The sequence below is a fragment of the Numenius arquata genome, chromosome 15 (genome assembly GCF_964106895.1).
Source record: "Numenius arquata chromosome 15, bNumArq3.hap1.1, whole genome shotgun sequence".
Taxonomy (NCBI): Eukaryota; Metazoa; Chordata; class Aves; order Charadriiformes; family Scolopacidae; genus Numenius; species Numenius arquata.
The window spans coordinates 11386529-11409053 of record NC_133590.1 but is presented as its reverse complement, the minus strand read 5'-3'; the positions used below and the strand labels follow the sequence as shown (position 1 = coordinate 11409053).

General features: G+C 42.1%; 1 protein-coding gene across 1 annotated transcript in view; it reads right to left on the bottom strand.

The window, feature by feature from the left end:
* Positions 1–22525, bottom strand: part of GRK5 (G protein-coupled receptor kinase 5) — a 162250-nt gene that overhangs the window by 21563 nt on the left and 118162 nt on the right. Inside the window, exons 5-8 of the mRNA XM_074159142.1 lie at positions 7057–7157; positions 3955–4047; positions 806–869; positions 124–264 (exon numbers count right to left, since the gene is read on the bottom strand). Of these exons, the coding sequence (XP_074015243.1) occupies positions 124–264; positions 806–869; positions 3955–4047; positions 7057–7157 (399 nt within the window). The remainder of the gene's footprint in view (positions 1–123; positions 265–805; positions 870–3954; positions 4048–7056; positions 7158–22525) is intronic.

Here is a 22525-nt window from a genome sequence, read left to right as displayed (position 1 = left end):
AGGGAAGGGAGTCAGCTTCTGGCACCTCTCCTGGAGCAGGAGTTGGGAGAGACATCAGATTGAACAAGAGACAGCACTCAGCAGGTGAGCAGGGAGCCGAGCGCTTGGGAGTTCAATACTCACTACAAACTGACTATTGACTTTTTCTAAAATCTGCTTTTCATTTAGTGCCATGGATTCGCCTTTCCTCTTTTTTATTCTCTTCTTCTCTAATCTCTTGCAGGCGTACATCTTCCCTGTTGCTCGGACTTGGCAAGCGCAGACCTGCGAATTAAAGAGAACAATTGCTGGGAGAGCCGAAGCAAACGCTGCGGCTGGATTGCACTTTGCTCCTCACGATCCGATCCGATTTAGTCCTTTTAAGGTTAGAGCTGGCGGCATAGTAAAATAAAGCACAGGCGGGGGCAGCTGGGGGACCAACTACTGTTTCCAAACCTGCTGGGTAATATTGGTTTAATTATTTCACTTTCCTCCGCCTGCTTCCTATCCCACCTCCTTTTGTCTGTGCTGATTGTAATCTGCTTCAGCTGAAGCCTGTCCTCCCCTTCTGACTCTGCTGCCTGGGCAGCGACCTCCAGCCATCAGTAGAGCACAAATAAGGGTGTGACCCTAATTCCACTGTGAATGCAACAGTCGAATACAAAATAATTCTCAGAAGTGTTCTTTTGAGATTACAGTGTCATGAGAGGTTAAGTAAAACTGTTGGCAATTAATGAAAACCAGCCTCGGCTGCATCAGGCTCCTGTAACCTGCAGCGCCTGAGAAGTAAGAAACACCCTTAACAGAAACTTTCAGAATTACTCACCTCCCCAAAGCCGCCTTTCCCGAGTACCCTGTACTGCCGAAAAGTGTTTTTCGTTACTGGTTGCCTGGAAGAAAAGGAAATTAAAAAAAAAAAAAAAAAAGACACACTACATCATTACTACATTTAATGCACTCTCTGTGATTTATTTATTTCAGAGCATACTTCTGAAAAGCAAAATAGATAAATATTATATAATCACATTATTTCAAGGTAATCATATTATATAATATAATATATAATTATGTAATTACATTACTTCAATACTATGTATGGCTTGAACTTTTCAATTCCAACATATTAAGCTGTAATAAAATACAACACATTAGTGAGTCATCAGTATAATTTCTGCTAGCATCTTAGGACCAAGGAGGGTTCGGAATCTCCATTATACAGCTTTGGCCTTTGTTAAGGAAAGAGGAGGCCTGAGAGCTTCCAACAAGATATTAATTCTCATGGTATATATGAATTTTTTAAGGTTAGTGCTGGACTAACAATATTGCTTTGCTCAGTCTTCAAGCTGAGAAGAAGAGATCCCAAATTCAATCTACCAGGAAATATTTTTGGTTTCTTGACCTTAAACAAAATAGGAAACTGATGTGAAAGAAGGGAAGAAGCAATCCCGGGAACTAGCGAGGTGGGTTTAGGGTTCACAGGAGGGGAGAGCAGCAGGCCGGGCTCCTGCCTCCTGGGAGAGCATCATGGGCAAGAAGGGAGGGAAAGCACTTCTTTCCTTTTAAGGGCCAACTTAAGGGTTAAATAACTCTGTCTGTCTTTCTGAGCGCAGAGTGCTCCCTAATGATCTCTAGACTCAATCACTGTACCATCTTACAGGATTCCCACAAAATTACGCTCTACCAAAATGGCTCCAGCCCTACATCTAACTTATGTATGTTACCATAAAAGTTTTATAATGCGACAGAAGAAGAACCAAAGATTCAGCGAGATCCAATTTTGTATCCACGGCTCCATCACCAAAGTTCTACAATTATATTAGCAATGGATATGAATATTCCTCCCAGCTTTGTTTCCCTCTGGCGGGCAGCCAGCCGGCAGAGGGAGCACAATAACGTGGCTGTTCCCACAACAGCGATGATGAGGTTGATGACAATAAGGAATAAATGTTAAAGTGAATCGTTTCATTTATTTTCATTATTGTTTTTAAAAGTAGGGGAGGAAAAACACACAGAAGGCCAGACCAAGAAGAGGAAAAGATGCTATTTTCAGGCTTCTATGAACATACTCCAAATGTTATTGGGGTTAAAAGCAACAATTAGCAGTGATAACTACAGGCTCAGCAATGTCCCTGGAATAAATGGACTGTTTGACTCCGCTGTTGGAGCCAGCAGGCTGTCAGAAGGAGCTGCTGATCACTCCGTGCTACTAACATCTCTTTGCTAATCCTAAAAACAGTTCTCCCAGTTTCTTAAGCCGGATAGGCACATCCAATAGCTTGTCACGTTTGTTGGGGGAATGGAAAAAACAAATCCTCAAAGCATTTGAGAAAATTCCTTAGTCCAAATGTGAAAACAGATAGGAAATAGCCTGGCTAGAGATGAATCATCTGTTGTTTTTTTTTTTAATTGGAATGGAAGAGTAAGTGCTGGATTCAGTAAAGATGGCATGTGGAGCATGTCTTGGCATGAAATGGCTCTCCCCTCTGCCCACCGCTTCCCTTCCCTCTTGGGCAGCAGCTTTGTAGCTTTCCAGGGAGAGGAACTGGCACAACTCCTTTGATCTCCGAGGCATCCCGCTGACACACACTGCTCATGGAACTGGCCCTAACTCATCTGCCGTAATTAATTCCATTTGTGGAAACTGGGGCTTCTCTCAACTCAAGGTCACTTACCCAGCAGTGCTCGTCTGCTACAGCCCTCACCGACAAGGAGAAGGCAAAGGCGCCTTTCCTTGAAAATTAATACCCACTAAGGCTGCCTGGTTATTAAATGTGCTCAGAAATGTCTAGCCAATAAATATGGTGCGAGGACCTATATGCCATATTTTTGTCTGCTGACAGTGATTTAATAATTGTGATAACTGGTCCAGACAAAAAGTCACCATATTCAGAGCGTGGCTAAGCAGAAAGACAACTGAAGTTGCTGAATGTACTTTAATCAGACCTAATGTACCTAATACCGTTAAATGGCCGAACACTTCAGCTTTAGAAGCCAACACTGGCTCCCTGGTGTTTTGGGGTGGATTTCTGTTTTATTCTTTACTTCCCTAGTGAGCAGCATCTGTTTCAGTCTTGCTTGGCCACAGTGTTTGCAAATGCAAAAGACAGAGACTCGATGTGTGCCTTAGGTTTAGCATTCTGGATGCACAAGGGTAGGTTATAAGTGCAAGTGTCCTTCAAGCTATGCCACGATGAGCTTGTTGTGACAATGCCTACAATGAAATTGACCACAGATGTTTCTCACATCGCAGGAGATTTGGATCCCTGTTTTTTAGAGGCTGTAGGTCTTGCCCTACTCACTTGCTGTGCACAAGCCTACTGTGAAAAAAAGGTGCCCAAGCTGCCTGCTGGAGCATGTCACCTTCGGGAGGTTGATGTCCCTAAGAGAGGAGGGAGCTCTCCATAAGTACTGGAGAGTATTTATGGGTGTAAGCACATGCATGGGCGATGAGGGAGCACTATACATATCCCAGACACCAATTGTGCTCATTGGATGATCACAGCTGGAGACTCAGCTCATGGTTAAATTAAGTGTAATGCCAACATAACCATGACTCTTCTGTGTGGCATCTTCCTGTGGCTAAAGCCATTACCTCTTTGTGAACCTTCTAACAATGAACACTTACAAACAAATGCTAAAATTAGGACAGCCTTCCTGGAGCTCTCTGGGAGATCTTCCCTGGAGTACAGCTCAGGGAAATGGGGAATGAGTCTTGATGGACCTTCTTGAAGGAGAACAGTGAAAAGAACAAGAGAATCAATGAACAGAGAGGGACATAAACGGCAAACATGGGGATGAGGCACAGTAATGCTGAAGAAAGGACAAACTGTCTTTAACTTGAAGACAAAGGGAACAAACATACTATCTCAGCTGTCAAATTTTGACCAGATTCTAAAGGCTTTACATGGGAAGTGAAAATAAATCTTTTGTATTCGTTTTTTAAATGAAAAAAAAAAAAAGAATAGTGACACTTACCTTTCCAACCACTTCCACTGGAGAAACCTGTCAAAGTACATGCTGTTTAGGTATTCTTGGAACGGTTCCCCACTGAGGTGGTCAAGGACAGATCTATCTCAGATGAAAAGGACATATAAGTATTTTGTAATCCTGAACTTGGAGCAAAAGAGAAATAAAACAAGAGGAGAAAATCTAGACTTCTTGCATGGTAGGATTTGCCAAGAAAGGTTGGACCAGATGATCCTTGAGATGCCTTCCAACATGGTAGTCTATGAATCTATGATTTTACTTCTAGTTTATTTTGTACTTTATTTTACTTACAGTTTCAATCTAGGAACAAAGTGATATGTTTGATGTATTTCATAACAGGAGGCCTTATACAAACTGAATAGTAATATGTACTGGTTTTGCTTACTGAAAATTAACAGGGCACCTCCCACTGACTTCAATGGACTTTTACAAAGTCTGTTTTAGTCACTAGACAACAAATGTCTTTGCTTCTGTGGGTAAATTAACACAACACCCTCAGGAACTCAGGTCCTAAATTTGGGGGATGTTCACACCTGCATTGAAAATTTCTGGCTGAAGCCCATTTCTGTCAAAGAGGCACCATCAGAGGTGTTATTTTGAAAAAAAAAAAAAAATCAGTTTTGATTCCTGCTATACAGAAGAAGCAATAACAGTGATTAAAGTCAAAGGGCTTTTCCTAACAGCTATGTGCTTTGTAGGGTAACACAGAGGAATGGAAGTCTGAACAGGGATGTGGATTTTTTTATGGATCAAGAAGAGAATTTAGGGGCTCACACAGTGCATGCAAAGTCTTTTGCATAATCAAAGGAATAAAGGAATAATAAGGCCAATCTGCAAATGCGAGAAATAAGTATGTTGCCTGTGGCAGGCAACAAGCAGCCAGAGACCAACAGACATCCCATAAGGAAGGGTTATGGGGACCCAAGGGTTCAGAGCTAAGAAAAGATGGGCTGAGCTGAGAAGCTGCCTGAGATGAAGGTGGTCACGTTGTTTAACAGAGGTGCTGGTTTTGGTTCTTGCCTCGCTTGCTGGGACTACTGCATCCACCTCTGCTGGCAGCATTGGCAGGGACAAAACTTAGTTTGGGATGAAAAATGCCCACAAGAAACGAGTATTTCTTCCCTGGTGTACACACTTTTGTGTCTGTGTCTAAGGGTATGCAGACACATTTCTAGATTTTGCTGGAGGAGGAAATCCTCTCTGAAGGACTACTCTGATGTGGGAATGGATAATCTATGACTTACCCTGGGGCAGTTCTAGACCTGAGCAAACAATTCACCATGAATAACATGTCTCCTCAGTTCCTCCCTGTTTATGAGCTACTATTCATAAGTTTTTGGAATTTCTCAGCTGTTTGAATTTTTTTTTTGGTAATTCTTGCACCATCAATTTGGAACAGGAAGGTAATTGCACATATTCAATACTCAGAAGTCAAACTGTTGTTGTCTTCATTAGCTGTGATTGGACACAGATCATACGGTTTCCCCAAAGTGGATTCAAGCTTACAAAATAAAATAAAAAGTAAGTCTTAATGAGCTTTAACAATGCCCAAATTCGAAGCCAAAATTAGAGGGGAAATTGGAGGAGGGCAGGAGCAGACAGTCAAAATACTAAAGGTCAAGGCAGAAGTTAGACTTATACATGCATTTCTCCTGCAGACTGATCTTATCTATGAAGACATGTCTGAAACTCATCCCTGTTCCCGCTCCTACAGGACAGCAAGCTTCATATTTGTATGTATGCCTCCCTTTTTTGGTCTGACTGTGAACTCTTCCAAAATTAACATTATTCAGTACATTTAGTAAATACCAACAGCGAGTTCTTAAAACTTCCTTTTGACCCCATTTCAGTCCATGTGAAATGATCAGCATATTTATTAACAAGGTCTCAAACCTGGCTCATTTATCTGTTTCAGTGGAGACGAAGGAATGGCTGTCGGTGAATACGAGCCTGAATTAAGTGGTGTCCAATGCTGGCCTATTCCATTCAGTTAATTAAAAGCTGCACGTATTTTAAAGAACAATAGCTGCCTTTCAGCAGTTGTTTGCTTTTTAGTTCCCCTCTTTGGCAACAACAAAGTGCATTTTAGAGGGAACTGTCAGCTTTCAAACCGATTGGAGAACTGGAAACAGGCATCAGGGGGGTTTGTGTGGAGCACAGCTCTGCCTTTGTCATTGGGACCAGCACACACAACTGGTGCGAGTTAAACGAGCATCCCTACATGACACCAGGCCAATGCAAGGAAACTGGTTATGTTATAAGAGAAGGCCAGAAATAACCCACATCTCCTACCAACGCAAAGAATAACTGAAAACAGAAAAGGTCAATGAAATGAGTCAAAACAATGAATGACAGCGGAGCGAATTTTACAAATCCCCATTACATCATCCAGGGAAAACAAACCGTGCTCAGCCAGAAACCACATGGGCCAGGCTCGCGATGATCCCTCCTTTTCATATTTTTATTGGTTTATGATCTACTGGCGTGAACGTACTGGGGTCAGTGTTTGCAAATGCAGATTGCATACCTGGAGCTTTAGCACATAATGGTTCAAATCGCCTCGCCGCTACAAAAACTGATAAGCTTTTTCCCAGACAAAGGATGAAATAATGCACGTTCGTTTGAACGCCACAGTCAGACAGAAAGCATTAAAAAAGCCCCGTTCTCCTGGTGAAGATTTTCTGGAAAAGCCATGTGGAGCAAGTTTGCACATTCCTCTGTCTAAATGGACTGTATAGCCACTTAATTTTTATTCACTTTGAAACAGAGATGTTTTCTTTGGATACATTATCATTGTAGCTCTTTTCACACAGCATGAAATCCATGGCTGGTTTACTTGGCTGGAACACTCTGTCAAATACCTGAAACACTAAGTGCCTGTGTGTAGTGTATATAATGGCATGGAAATATTTATTATATTTTGTTCAGATGAAATGACTTCACCACTTGTCAGCAATGCCTCCAGGATTATGAACATAAGCCGAAGATACATGCTTCAGGTTCAAATTGAAATGTCTCTCTTTACCTGGCACATTCCTTACAAGCTGCTGACTGCAGCCCTGCGATCTTTGGTTATCGTGTTATACTTACTTTGTGCAGTGAGAGAACAGCTCTTTGCAGGGGCTGTTTTCGAGTTTCTCCTCTGTCTGTCGGATAAGATCTTGACTGACTTCGGGAACTTGGGCTGGAGACTGGGGAAAGGAGAGAAGGGGCACATTATCTCTGTGATGAGGTGCAGATTCTCTTAACGCGTAAAAGACACATTCATTATTTATGCCCTGAGCTGCTTCCATTCAATTCCAGCGGTTGTGTAAAAGCAAAGGAGCTTTACGTCAAACAGCAGTAAAATAGGATACCGTGGCAACTCGCTCCACATTCCGCTCTATCCTCACATTGCTTTTCTGCCTTCTCCTGTAACTTCACCTCCTTACCCAGCCTCATGAATATGCAGGACCCGCTCCTTGCCAATTCTTTGAACTGCTCCCTTGCATCCCATGAAAAATGTGCTGGCCTGAACTGTGTACAGGCCATTCTCTTAAACAAAAGAGAATTTGCCCAGTGTTTTCACTTCATTGATGATTCATTGTGCTGTCTGAAAAATCCATCTTCTTTTTTTTTTTTTTTTTACCAGCAAGGAAAACAAGAGCAGAGCACTGGTATTTATTGATTTACATATAAGTAATATAAAAAGATGCTTGCAAAAGTGACTGGACACTTTAATTCATCATTAGAAGGACAAAAATAATCCAGCAGTTTTAAAACAATCATTTCAAAAAGGAGTTCTGCCAACCAAGCACATAAACTCTTTTCATTCTCTCCTCCTTTTAAAGAGAATTGTACATTCATCCCCTTCAAAAAGCTCTTACCAAAAAGAGGTCTTTTGCAGTGTGCTCTGATGGTTAACCAGTTTAGGACCTTTAGGACTAATTATCTATAAAGACAGATTTTAGGCAGTCCACATTCTTACTTATTGACAGCATACTGCAAATATATAAAAAAGTGTATATGCATATGTGTGTGTGTGTGAGTGTGTGTGTGTTGTCTACACTTATTTATAGACATTTCTCTTATTCACATGAAAGGCCCTTTATATAACCAATCAGATTTGGGTACTTTCAATAAATCCAGCCATAGATGACAAAATCCTCTTTCCTTGCAGGAGCCCTATCAAGTCCTTGGTAAGGTTCCCCATCCATGGCCACGACCACCAGATGTGCTGAGTGGGTGGGTCACAGAGCATCATCACTCATTCCTGGCCAGATGTTCTCATTAACTCACCCATAGTTGGGGATATCTTGGCAAGCACTGAAATGCATCGCAGGCAGAGTTCAAAAACACTGGGAATGAGGACAGGAGAAGGGGCAGAGGTGGAGCCAGAGAAAATCTCCAGCATGGTGAAAGCTGAATTAAGTCTTTTATCTTTTCCTTCCCGCTGCTGAAATGTGAATATGATCCTGGTTGTGACATGAAAAACTAAGTTTGTTCCACTTGAATGTTTTTAAATAGGAACATGGTTTACAGGACTGTCTGTGTGTGCTGCGTAATGCAGTCTCACTATTCAACCTTGACAGACAATCTGCAGAACACGCTGGATATCTTTGACCTCCCTGAAATATTTCCTCATTTCCTCCATATATTCCTCCATTTCCTCAGCAAAAGATATATAGGCAAAACCCACTTTTATTCACAGAAAGAGTATATTGATAATAATTAAGAAGTCTCACAGTTTCCCGAGAGGTAGATGAGCCTCCACATTATCATCTAAAAGATGAAGAGGCTGAGAAGAAGCCAGATTTTTCTCAGCTTGATTGGCCACTGAGGTTGACAGGAAATGAGAACGGTAGAACAAGTCTCATAAAACCAGAAAACTTACAGAAATTCCTGACTCTAGATGCCCATGACTAAATCTAAGTCCCGGTTTTAGTTCAAGAGAGTACGTAGAGTCAAGAACTAGAAAAAAAACTTCAGAAGTCCTGTTTTCCAGTCCTACAGCTGCTGCACTGAAACTACTGGAGAAAAAAAAAAGGGGGGGGGGGGGGAGAAAAAAAAGGGGGGAAAGAAAAAAGAAAATGCTTTTAAAGGAATATTCAGATAGGAACCAAAGCCTAATGATTAGCAGTTATGAGGCTGATTTCAGCTAGGAACCATATGAATTAATACCCGAACTTTATGGTTTGCATACTCAATGGGGTGCGTACACAAGCTCATGGGCAGCCCAAAGCTTGTACGTGGCTGTTATGAGTCCACTGCCTGGAGACCTGGTTATCTTGAACACCTCCCTGATTTACAGGGGTACAGAAACACCACTGAACTCCACAGTCTTTGTCCCGCTGTGAATCAGCAGTGTCTTCTGACGTGAATGGAGTTGCATTGAAGTAAAATTGATACTAGGGCTTCTAACTGAAGTTACTACTAATGAAATCTAGAACATGTTCTACATTTATAGGCCAAAATTGGGATCCAACAGCTAAGTACTAAACCCCATAATTAGTCATTTAGACCAAGTTACTCATACCAAGTAACTTTATTTCCTGTTGGAAATTCATTTCCCGATGGGAGGTAAGCTGCCTTGAGGTTAGCGTTGAAGATCACGCCCATGATGCATTATTACAGTAATAATTCCATCAAATTTTGTCTGAAATCAAAGTACATTTAAAAAAAAAAGAATTATAATCATCAGCTAAATCTCTTCATAAAGAACAAATTAAATTCTTAAAGGGAAAGGGGAGAAGAATGAGCAAAAGAAACTGTAAGACAATGTGGGAAGTATTTAAAAATGGCACGAACTGGGATTCCTCTCTCCAAGTTTGTGGGAGATACAGTCACCACTTGGTTTTTCAAAACCACTCATTGCTGACCTTTGAATCTCCGCTTCCTCTGAACAAATCGAGAGCAAGCTAACAATATCAAGGTAGGTAAAGACATAAATACACTGACATCCTGTACATGGACTAAAGCTTTACAATGTAATATAAACACTTCACTAGATCACTTCATTTTCTATAGCAAAAAACCTCTCTTTTTTTCTCAGGCTGATCATTTCCAAAGGTTTTGCTGGCCCGGCAAAACATTTTGTGTCATTATGCAGCCTTTCATAGTGTTCAGGGCAGAGCAGCTGCACCACGTGTATGGGAGGAGCATCCCCAGCCCTTTCCAACTCTGCACACAGTTCTAGGGAGTCTTTGCATGATCCTTCCTGAGATTTTCCTGGAGACTTCATAGTTCCCTCCACTCCCATTAAATACCCACGACTGCCATTTTCCCTCTTTGAGCACTGTGCGCACCTACAGCCTTCAAATGTTCAAATGAAGCCAGAAACAATTACAAGCCGAAACCCAACCCACCAACCTACTTTTACTCCCCAGGAGAACAATTAGGTAGTGCAGGTTATGAGTGCGAGAAAGCGTTTGGATCCCAAGAGCGAAAGCTTCCAAAGGTAACGCTTTGGCCGCTTATGGAAGAAAAAGTTGCTTCTTCCCTGGAGAGGTGCAAAAGATTTCTGCAGCTCCGATGAAACGGTTATTAACACCGTTCTCCCACTGCATTATGGGTAATGGCTGTAAAAGCAAATTCATCTTTTACAGGGGAACAGAGACACCTTTTCCAACATATTAAATGTCCTGTGGCAGCTAGGAGAGCCATACTCCATGATTAAGAACATTACATCTGAGCATCTGACAAAGAATATTCTGCTAACTCTTCAGAAACACCTGCAGAAGCCCATCGCGTTTTCTTGTATTCAAACCAAACCACTGGGTAGTTTTAACAGGTACAGGCCTATATTCCCCCTAATGGCTGTCCTATTTCCTGAAGGCAAAGTAAGTGATTCTCGATCTCACTTACAATAACGTAAATCAGAAACGATGCCAGTCAAGTCAACAGTAACACTAGAGTAAAGCTGATAGAACCGAAACCAGATTCATGGCCCAAGACTCTAGCAGTGCAAAAAGTGCTTAAATTGATCAAACAGTAAAAATGTCTCTCATCATGTTATCCTTTTTGACCAGACAGATAAAAATACTGAAGTCCAAACTACTTTCACCAGCTTTTAATCAAAATCTTCTATCTATCTCCCGTACCTTCTCATTTATGGCCAGAAACTGAAAACCTTCTTATAAATATTTTGCTGGCAAAGCAACATCTCAGTTTTATGATGCCTTCTTGTTTAATTTTCAAGAAAAGAACGCAACTAGGAATTGGATTAGCAATTATCTGAGAAACAAGAAGTGGATATTCAGTTACTTCTAAGTGCCATTAACACACTGAGAAAACACTCTCCACTTCTAAATTTCGTTTCTTCTAATTTAAAAGACAAAAGAGATCCTCCCAGCTGCTCTTCCATTTCAGTACATGGCATGGAAACAGCTGAGATGTCACACACTTGTTCAAACTTAGTTGTGTTCATGTCCACAGAAATTTGGAGATGGCTGTTCTGTCCATATTAAGCCTCTGGGTGTGCGAGATACTTCTCATGTTTTGTGGAGATGTTGAATGCAGCTTCACCCCCTTCCTCTCCTGTTCCCTAGGATGCAACCATGGTGGCTAGGTTTGATGCTGGATGTAATATCACCGTTCCTGGTGGGAGCTGAGAGCATCACTGGTCTTTCCTGCACCACAACAGTTGTCCCTGGCAGCCTGAAGGCCAGGAGACCCACGTTACGCAGCTCTGTGTGTTTCGCATCTGGTACTGCCCGTGTCCCGGCACTCAGCACCTCATTGAAGTACTGAAAAGAAGCAGAACCTGATTCAGATCAGAAGAAAGCTTCCAGGCTGTGTAACTCCCCATTATCTGTTATTTTGTATGTCATGTTGCATCGCTATACTTCAAAATGTAAACTCTCCCTTTTGACAGCTCTGTAAGTTTTGCTACAGGCTGCTTCACTCAGCCCTTCAAGACACAGTATTTGTTGACCTTCACAGGACAGCAAGCAAACATGCTTTCTCAGAAAATTATCTCTATATGTTTGCCATGGTACTGAGAACATTTCTCTGATGGTGTCTCTCCTGTGACTGTGTGGAGGATACCTGAACTTTTGTCAATTTATCAGCTAACCAAATTCTTGAAAAAAATATGCCAAGAGAGGCATTTAGAAGACCTTCTCTGATAATTTTACTTTTTCATTAAAACATATTATTTGTTCTAATTTTCTTTAAGACAGAAATTCCAAATATTTAAAGTGTATGATTTCGGTCAAGACGTAGTGCACTATAGGTGTTGCCTTCAAGCCTGCGGAAGCGAAAACATGCCGCCAACCAGCAGAGATTTGCAACTTCAACGAGAAGAAGCATTTTCCTGACAATGCAGCAGTTTTGGTTAGCCTTTCTGAAACTGGGGTGGGGTGAGTAGCGGGTGTCCCTGGGAACCCGACTCCGATTATTTCTGATAGCTGTATGTAGCCCAGAGCAGATGCACACACAACACTAACCTGCACGTGCAGACTTGGTTTATTGTGTGTGACGCTGCTGTTCCTGTGGGAAAAGTGCCCAAGTGACAAAGGGAACTGAGAAGGGATGTGCTGAGGCTCCAGCTAGAGACATGTATCCAGTTGGAGTCACCACGATTTGAGAAAGCTATAAAGACTGGATGAGAGCTCCAAGTGTCTGGAGGGTTGAGAAATATGCTTGGGAAAAAAATGCCAAAGGGAAGCATGGAGGAACTAGATTTGTTTAGTCTGGAAAAGTAAGAGTGAAACATGATAAAGGTCTTTTAATATAGAAATGTTTTTAATAAAGAGGGCAGGGATCAATTATTCTGCATGTTCTGCTCTACCCTGGGGGAATGACGTGAAGGAATCCACTTAATTGGCTATGAAGGCTTTTTTTCTAATTTTCCACACAGGGAAGCACAAGAACAGGCATATGAATATTGTGGAATCTGTTCTCAGAGGCCTGAAAGACCTCCGAGGGCAGACAGACATCTGTTGATGATCTAAGTGTATTTGATCTCTGTTCGGTGCAAGAGGCTCTTGAGCCCTCGCCCAGTCCTTTGTACCAATGGTTTTGCAAAACACTGGACTCTGTAAAACACAGGCACATGGCGTGGCCTCGAGAACAGATGAGGAAGGGAGTTTGTATGCTGAGTGCTCACCAAAGGAAACCTGGAGGTCTGAGCAAAGGAATAAGTATCTTCTTTGCAAATGAACAGTCCTGCTTCAAAGACACTTGTCTCAATCGTCATCATCTCCTACAAAAAAGAAATAGCTTGCAGAACCCTGAACTTCAGATCAGAAAAGGGGATAGCATTGACTTCATGATTTTGCAAGAACCAGAGCAGGTCCATAGTCCAGAGGTGATTCTTTGTCCTTCCACGGTGCCTCTCACCTAAGAACCTCGAAATATTAAAGCTTCATTGCATGTTTAAATCTTCATGAGCTAGGTGGCAATCTCAGAATATTTTACAGAACAGTGAACAGGGAGGTTAAGAGTTGTGTTTTGCAGAAGAGTTGATCATCATCTGTGACTGAAATCAAAGAAATCAAATGAAAACTAGAGATGCCCAGATTCCTCAAATCAGTCCATTTGCAGCTTGCAATTAGTGAATAAAGAACAGAAACCTAGAAATACAGGCTTTCATTTTATACCAACTCTTGCCAGTGGATGTGAGTCATCACGGTTCTTAAAGCACGACCGTTCATCACTACAAAAATTATATGAACCAGAAAGATAGCACACTCTTTAGATTGAATAGACTTCATGCAAACTTTTTTTATAAGCACAACTGCTTTCCTGGCAAGTTTCAGACTTGCAGCCATGATATTGAAACACGATGAGTTATCTTAGAAGTCACTTGCATAAAAGAAATAATGTGCAGCATATGTTATGTCTCAGGTTATGAAAACATTCCACAACAAACTAGCTTAAAACAATTAAAAAAGTTTCAGTCAATGAACAAAAGTTCAAGCTATAACTTTCCTTGAGCTGTCTCCGGTTCCAAGCTCTTCTGTTTTCATGATTTGTGTATTTTCAGATGTTGACAGCAAGTTTCCACATATAATCTCTGCAAATCTCCACACAGATTTGCTACTGGTAGAGACCTCAAAACTATGGAAGAAACAGGCTAAAATGAACGTTGGTGTGAGATGGTGCCTGATGGGATGAGAAGAGTTCATACACAAAAGCCTGGAAATACTGGCTTCATCCAGTCGTTATGTTGCTGGATTTGATTCGCTCTCACACGGCCATGACCCATGACCCAAGACCGGCGACGGAGAGCAATGGTTTGTGTCAGGGGTGGGAATTCTGCCACATACAATGCCATTCCTGCTGTTGCTTCTGCACAGTCACATCCTTCTCCAGAGGGCTGAGGAAGGCTCAGTTAGCAGGGGGAGTAGCCACGAGGACAGGTAGCAATGGTATGACTATCAGTGGTCACTGTCCTCAGTCCTTTGAGGCAAACACTCACAGGGAGTCAGGAGGACTGCAATCAGAGCGGTTACTAGAAAAAGGGAGAATAGGTAGATATGTGCAAGTCAAGCTGGTAGGTACAAAATTGGGGAAAGACAAGTTTATGTGCTCAGGTAATAAATGTTTTCAAAGGGCAAAAGTAATGGAAGGCACAACAGAGACCATGAAATTGTACCTCTTTGTGCCTCCAAGGCTGATCTGCTACTTGTGGCTGGAGATTCACCCCAAGAACTGGCCTGCGCTATCTCCACTGGGGTCTGCACTGCTGCCTTCGGAGCAGGAACATGCCAGAGCAGGGCACAGCCTGGGATCTGCTTGCCCTACCTCAGGGAGACATCTAGAGCCACTTTGGGTGACTCTGATGTCCCCCCACCTCCCTGCTTTGGGAAGGAGCAGGGCAATGCCAACTGTGATTCAGTTTGAGCTACAGCCTGGGAAGTACTGACCATGCAGCTGGTGACCAACAGAGGGGAGTGTGAAGGGGATGACAGTGAAAATCAGAATCATAGAATCATTTAGGTTGGCAAAGACCTTTAAGATCATCAAGTCCAACAGAGAAACGCAGAGGAAAGCAATGGAGGAGGACACAGAGTGTCTTGGTGGTACTTTGATTTTGGGAAGTCCGGGTCAGGCAGGTGTTTCAACCCGGTGAGGGAAAAGTTCCCAGAGCTGTCACAGCACACACAGTCTCCTGACGCTTTTTGGTGTTATGCACAAAAATGTTGGAACATTCTTTTTTCTTGCCCTGTGTCTGATCTTGTCTGTTCGGTTTTAGCTGTATATGTAGTAAACAGCCAATTCTACACCAGGAGCAGCTGCAACATTTTAAGTAATCAACTTCTGCATTTTCTTTTTATTTTTTTTCCTACCACAAAGTCATCTGGGTCTGTATGAGGCAAACCAGTAAAACACAAGGCTTCATAATTCCAGGATATTTGCTTTGAGATGACAGATGTAGGAATTGGCAGTGAGGTGGACGGGGAGCATGGAGAGCAGCTGTGTTATTAGTAGCGATTTATCTATTACGACAGCGTGAAGACATTATACCTGAAAATGGGGGCCCGTAACGCCAGGCACTACATACACGTGCCATGAGAGGTAAAGCTTCCAAAGCAAACCAATCACACCAGCCCTGGGAGTGAGAACAGGGGCCAAAGACATGAAATACCTCACCCAGGATTATGGAGTGGGTCAATGACAGAGAGAAAAATGGAACCCGGCCCTGTTCTCTGATCAAATGGCATTTTCAGTTCTGAGGGCAGGATCGCTTGCTGGTAGCTAAATGAAGCAAATCATCAGTGCCTATCAACTGTGGGGTTTGTTTTGTAGTTGCAAGCTGATGTGGAGTCATGATGAATCTGTTTCCCCTCATATTCTACTAAACTATCAAAACACGTGTTGACACACAGAAAAATACAACGGCTGAAGACAATAGAGCCCTCAGCAAACAGCTGAACATGTTCTTCTGCCTGGAGGGGTTGTACTAATCCATCACAAGAGGCAATGCAAACCACCTCGGTTCATGAACTCATTTACTGCAGTAGATCTGATGTGGCTTCAGGCTGACTTGCTTGCTCCAGGCTCACTGGGCTGCCTCTGGGACCTCGGCAAGCCCACTGGTAGGAAAAGGATAAGTTTCTTCTCTGGGTTTCCAGCATCCCTCCTTTGGTGCTGGGGTACAAGTTGCAGTCTTGAATTATGCCCATCCTTGGAGAAACTCAGCAACTGCTGAGGTTTCCTTTCTGACAAGTGCAGAGAAAGTATATGAAGCATTTTTCGTGGCTCTCCCAGTAATCAGCAACAGGATCTGCTATCTGGCTATACCTTGTTTTTCCTGTTCTCAGTAGACCTTTTGGTAGCTGCTATCCCTGAAAGCAAAAATGCTCCTTTTTAGAAACCACATTTCTGTTCCTGATGGCGGCAAACAAGCAACTGCCATGCAAATGCTGTGAGTCAAAACATTTCCTATGTAAATATCTTCAATCCAAAGTGTGGTTCCCTTGGAATGTTAAATTATTTGATTCAGAGAGATTTGGGGGTGTAACCGCAACGTGAGTTTCAGAGCAACAAAGGAAAAGATTGCCTAGATCAAGAAGGAGAAATTTCTTCCTGGCTCCCAAAGGTGACCAGAGGAAATCTTAAACACTCAAAGCCCCACAGAAAGTAATTTTGAAATAACAAAATGTCCCATGAGACAAAATTTAGTTGTTTCAACAGCTTCTTTTGCAAGCCCAGTGAATCAGCTGCAGACTTCATACTCTTCAATTAAATAAAAACACTTACCACAATCCCAACCAGCTCTGGAGTTTTTGGTGCAGCTTAGTTTAAGAACCTAAACTGGTCACCATGGAAGATCCGCTTTGACTTCAATTAGTGAGAAACTGGGCTTCACAAGAAGTGCTTGGCAAGATATTTTTCAGTATCTTTAAACACTAGTCCTTCTCCACCCATACTTTTTTAATAATTCTTTGGAAACCTGCTTATAGAGGTTTCTTTACCAAATAAACAAATTTTTCCTCCTTTCTGTAGACACACTGGTTTATTGGTGTAGACTGCTCCTAAACTAGCCAGATGAAATTGTTTTATATAAACTTGCTTTAAAGCGGGGGAAGGGAAAGCATGTTTTACCTGTTGTTGCCTTTTTTCTGCTTTAAAAGCATTTTGCACAAAGATTAAAGGATGAAAACGTAGATGAAATAACCACTACAAGTAGGTGTCAGCAGGATGAGAGGGGTAGCTTATAAAACAGAATAGGAAAAAGTCTAATTAATATTAATAAGGATTTTCTAGCTACCTAATAGTCAGGTACTCGCACAACCCTTGGAAGCATCATTAGTTCAAAAGGTAACCTCTTTTGTTGGTAACCCAAGTGAGCCATTGCTATAGCACATTACTACCAGCAGCTGCATGTTTGATAAAGCTTTTTGGGAAAAGAACAGTATTCTCACCATTAGTGGCAACAAAGATGACAGGACGATTTCGAAAGCTTCTGTTCTCAGAAAGTTTTTTTCTCTCGTCACATGTGCTTAATAGGTTTGGATAGCATCCAGCGTCCAGTCTCTTATCAGAACCTTTCTACCTTTTAACGCCCTCCCGCACTGATGGATAGCCTAAACATTAGCAAGTAACCTTATGTTGCAATAGTCAGAGCTTGGCTTCCTCTGGTAAATCAAATGTCATTTGTTCCATTAAAAAAAATCCCTAAATCCATAAACACTCATTTACAACCTCAACCTTATTGAATGGCTTTCTTGTAGGAAAACAAACAGATCCCTGCTTGAATTCACTCCTCTTAGACATAAGCCTGTAAACACGAGTAACCCTTCCCTTGCAAGTGTTCCTCACACTCAAGTCCACGAGTTACTTGCTTTGCATGAAGGGAGCTCATGCATGAAGCCTGACCCAGGCTGTGCTCCAGCCAGTGGCTGCAGTGCCATCAGTTGTAGAGGGGATTTTGCAAAATTTGGTTTCATCTTTTTCCATTAACAGCTCAAAATCCCGAGGAAATGAAGAAATAAAGACCCAGAAGAAAGTTTGGGAAGGCCTTGAAAAGGATTAGGAAGTGAATCAAATAAACATCAGGTAGAAACCGGTGGCCTGCTCTGAGAAAGGCTGGAAACGCCCACAAAAGCAAACAAAATCACTACCTAGCACTGCTGGAAACGGGGCATTCCTTAATCACCTGTCTCACATGATCCATTAACCATCATATGGTAATAGCCATCAGCAAAGAATGGAGAGGGAAGACATTTATTGTAGGAGATGACACACTGTTTGCTGTGGCATATTCCGCTCTTCCTCAGCTTTTCTTGTTGGACAAACAGCATCTGTGCCAGGATAATTGACTTGCTACATGCTTGATTTTTGACTCAGGTCAGAGTCTGGCTTGATTAAAAAATAATAAATTAACACACAAGCCGAGGCTTGCCATGCAGGTTAAGTGAGTTTTGTAAGTGTGGCTGCATTACTGGGAAAAAAAAAAAATTAAAACATGAATAGTTTGAAGTGCCACATTTCCACATCTTACACATGCTGGTTATTTTTAAAACTGTTTTTAATCAACAGAATTTTTTTTTTAATCATTCTTCTTTTCTTATTTTTTTTACACTTATCTAGTGACATTTTAATGAATTGAAATATTTCTGTTTTCTGTGAAATTTAAACATTGCTTATGGTAATGCTGTGATTCCTGGTTCCAAGTTAAAATCACCCACTCTAACATTATTAGCTCAGTGATTCTTCTAGTTGCATCATCCCAGCCAAAGGCGTCAGCCTCAGGCATCTCATTTGAATTTGCCTGGCCCATTCTCGTGAGGCTCCTCAGCTGCTGAAGTCTCTAGAAGTTTTTCCAAAATCCTAATTTCCTATTACAAGGGAATCAATCAGGTGAGAAATAAGGTATGTTTAACATCCATTTTCATCATACGCCTCTTTATTCTCTTCTTTGTTGGGATCAAACATCCGGTTACCTGTTACTGCTTCTGAGTTTAGCTCAATGAATCCTGAGCTCAGAGAGACATTTGTTGACCTGTTAGGCTTTTAGCTTCAGAAAACCAAAGCTGAACCAAGCAGCAAAGCTGCTGCAAGTGGCAGTAGGTGGATAGAAGCGCTGCGGAGGTCAGGTGTTCAAAGGGTCCTGTACTACTGAGAAATCGTGCACAGAAACCTGTGTGGATACACCATGCAACGTAAGTCAGTGTATTCTGCATTACACCTAGTGTGGAATTCACCTCAGTGCCCTTTAATCATCTAAAAACTGAGACACTCCAAGTCTCCCTGGGGTCCCTGTAGTCAGTGGGCAGAAAGAGGCACCTCATCTCTCCTATTCAAATGTCTCCCTGTGTTTGGACAACCAAGGCTGCAAGGCATCTGCTGGGAGTGTAAGTACCTGGACTCACCAGAGGTCTATTTTAATGCCAGTCTGTGCAAATGCACAAAAATAATCTCTTGCAGGTTTCTTGCAAGCCAGTGTTTCGGGCAGCTGGAAAAGGCTGAATCCTTTTTCCCATGTGGCAAAATTTTCAGGCAAAAGAGGCTGTTTCTGAGAAAGCTGAATGACCTTAAAGGCTTAGAAGTAACTTTCCTGGCCATTGGATAATCCATATGAACTGAGTGTAAGTACTGAGGGGTATGCAGATGTGATAGGGAAAAGATGACCCCCTGGAAACGAGAGGAGGAAACTATAAAGAGGACATTCATTAACCAAGGGCCGACAAGTATATCCTTCCCGTTCAGATAACGCTGAGCAGACTGCTCGTTATTTACACAGTGTTCTCAGCCCTTTCGGATGCCCTGGCTAGTCTCCGAGAGGAGTCACAGCAGCCTGGGGGGCCTGCCCTGCCTAGCAGACAGATGTGAGCCAGGTTTACATGTGTGGTTGACATCAATTAGCTGAAGCGAGTTTCCATTTTCCAAAGGGTCGAGTCAGAGTAATTCCAGAAAACTCAGGGAAGCTAGAAGGCTTCTGCCCACTGACCAAGTCATCCCAATGATTTTCCTGACCACAGATGACAGTTAGGAAGCACATGAACTTGGGAGTGTAACCTCTCCAAAAAAAACGAGGAAGGAGAAGCAGAGCTTCAACTAATAGCACTGCTTAATATAAAAGCAGAGTAGTTAATGATTCCAGCCCAAACCTTCAACCAGTCTGAGCAAACACATTGCAAATGCAGCCCTCCTTAAGTCCAAAGGACAGGACACAGGACCGTCCAAGAACCTATTCCGGGACAGCATCACCAGGACAGAGCAGGCACCATGTTGTTTCCATAGGCTCTCATGCAGTTTGGCACCATTGCAAGAGACAAAAATCCTCAGTAAGTGTTTAGTTAACTAACATTTGTATTATAAACAGTGGGTAAAAGATGAGGAAATAGGACTTGAGCAAACCGTGAGAAAATGCCTTTTAGTCTGAGACCACAGCAAAGGGACTCCTAATCAAGGCAACACTGTGATTTTTCAGATTCCTCTGCCACACTATATTACAGCCTGGCCCCAGCGACAGAAGAATGCTTATTAAAATAAATTCTGATTAGAAAGCATTAATTTGAGTAACAAGGTTGCCATTCTGCTACTCAGAGATTTTCCCAGAATTGAACTTTGGAAAGATGAGTTTATGCAGAAAGTACACTGAGAAGGTACTTTCCTGGACTAAGACATAGTGATCAGCAGAGATATTGATCGTGCTGTCTCTGGAACAACAACAAGAATTATGTATTGATTTCTCTGGAGACTGAATTATGTATCGATTATGCTAGCTGCAAAGCAGAGGCCTAAGTAATGCTATCATCTCTGGCTAAAATGGTGCCCGTAGAGTAGTGAAGTCAATAGAAAGGGGAGATGAGAAATCCATTGAGTCAAAGGGTAAAGTCCCAGGGCAATTAATTAAGCGGCAAAACTCTCCTTGGCTAAAGTAAGGCCAGGATTTCTACTTCAGTATTTAGCATCCTGAAAAGTCTCCTAATAGGAACCCAAAGGACACAGTGAATAACGCTTTGAGCAAGTAAATAATTCCAGCCCATCCTGAATCCATGTAACACACTGTGTTCAGACAGGCACTTCATTCATTGCTTACTTCAATTGGGTCATTAATGAAATGCATAGGGTTTAGAAAAATTTGAAAACTAGCTGTGGAGATAACTCTTGGACCAAGCCTTAAGGGACCATCCACTGTAGCCAGTGAAAAGCGATATTGTGTTGGCCTTTTATCAGCAAGATAATAAGCTTACAGGGGGACAGAGATGACTCGCTGGATATAAGCGATATAAGCTGAATTTGTACGAGAGAGGTAACAATGTAGAAAACAGTCCCTGAAGGCTCACCTTTCAAAACACAAAGCCTCTCTCTCATATTAAACTCTCGCAGATTGCTTTACAGAAGCTTAATGTTTCCTTCTTTCAGAGCTTCCCTTACAGTGACATTCAGCTTTTGCTTTGGCCATTCCAAAAACTAATTATAACACGCTCCCTAGAAGGCATTTAGTAAAACTAAACAGTTAGAGGAAGAGGTCTCAGCACTTGAATCCAGTTCTTGGTACGGTATGACCTGCCCTTCCAGGATTCAGCCAGAATCATTAAAAAGTGACACAGGAAACTTTCCTTATGGGAGACAGAAAGCTTTAGCCATCAGGGAAGATGACTCACTCAGAAGCGCAAGTGCTGAAGTCTGCATTTATTTTGGTGGTGAAAATAGGAAGGGGGAAAGAAATCTGAAGGAGAGAGCAACCGAAGGCAAAGATCCTCGGCATCGAGGTTAAAGTGATGGTGTGCAAAAAGAAAAGCACTCTTTGCCAACGCACAGAGCTGAGAGAGGGTGTTTGTCAGCAGGAGCCTGGGCGCAGCTGCATGGCTTTGTCCAGCAGAAGGGCTCATATATCATTTTAATTTCATCTCACCCACATTACATAGATGTTTTCTTCTCCAAAAAAACTGATTTGAGAGAAGAGCGCATTTTAGCCAGCAGACAAGTGGAAGGCCAGGCACTGCTGACCAGCCAGTTTCCCTTCCACAGGACTTTTCCCTCCCTTCCTTATCCTATAATTGTTCATAAAAACAAAGACATATTTTCATTTAGCAAAATACCCATTGCTAGCCTTAGACCGGAGTAAGGGGGTTATTGCTGTGTCCAGCCAACCTCTTGCAGCAAAGAAAGAAATTGCAAGCATGGCCTTTATTCTGTGCATTTCCTGGAGGAAAGGAGACCGAACAGGAATTCAGATAAGAAAACTAATGCTGTTGCCGTTCTTCATATTTTGTGAAGTACATTAATGGGGATAACAATACACATTAGACATCCTATTCGGTAACATTTTTAGTACCCAGCTGAGTCCAAATATAAACTATAATGGCATATGGAGACCTTCTTAAGAGCCATTTCAAATCAATTTTGTTTTATATAGCGTCTCTCAAGGTATCTCAAGGTGATTTACAGTGAAAAAGAAAATAATGGGCTAGTGATTTAGTAGAGTAAGGCACGGCAGCTGTCAGGCAGGAAGGCAAAAATGCTGCATGGAGATGCAAAACTCTAATTTAAAAGCAGTGCAAAAGTAAACATATCACTTTGCTCTTCCAGTAAAAGAAGTAGCCAGGTAATGAAGCCAGGCCGGGTTCAGTTTAACTTAACTGTTCCACAAAGCACTGAGGGCTTTTCCATTTACAGA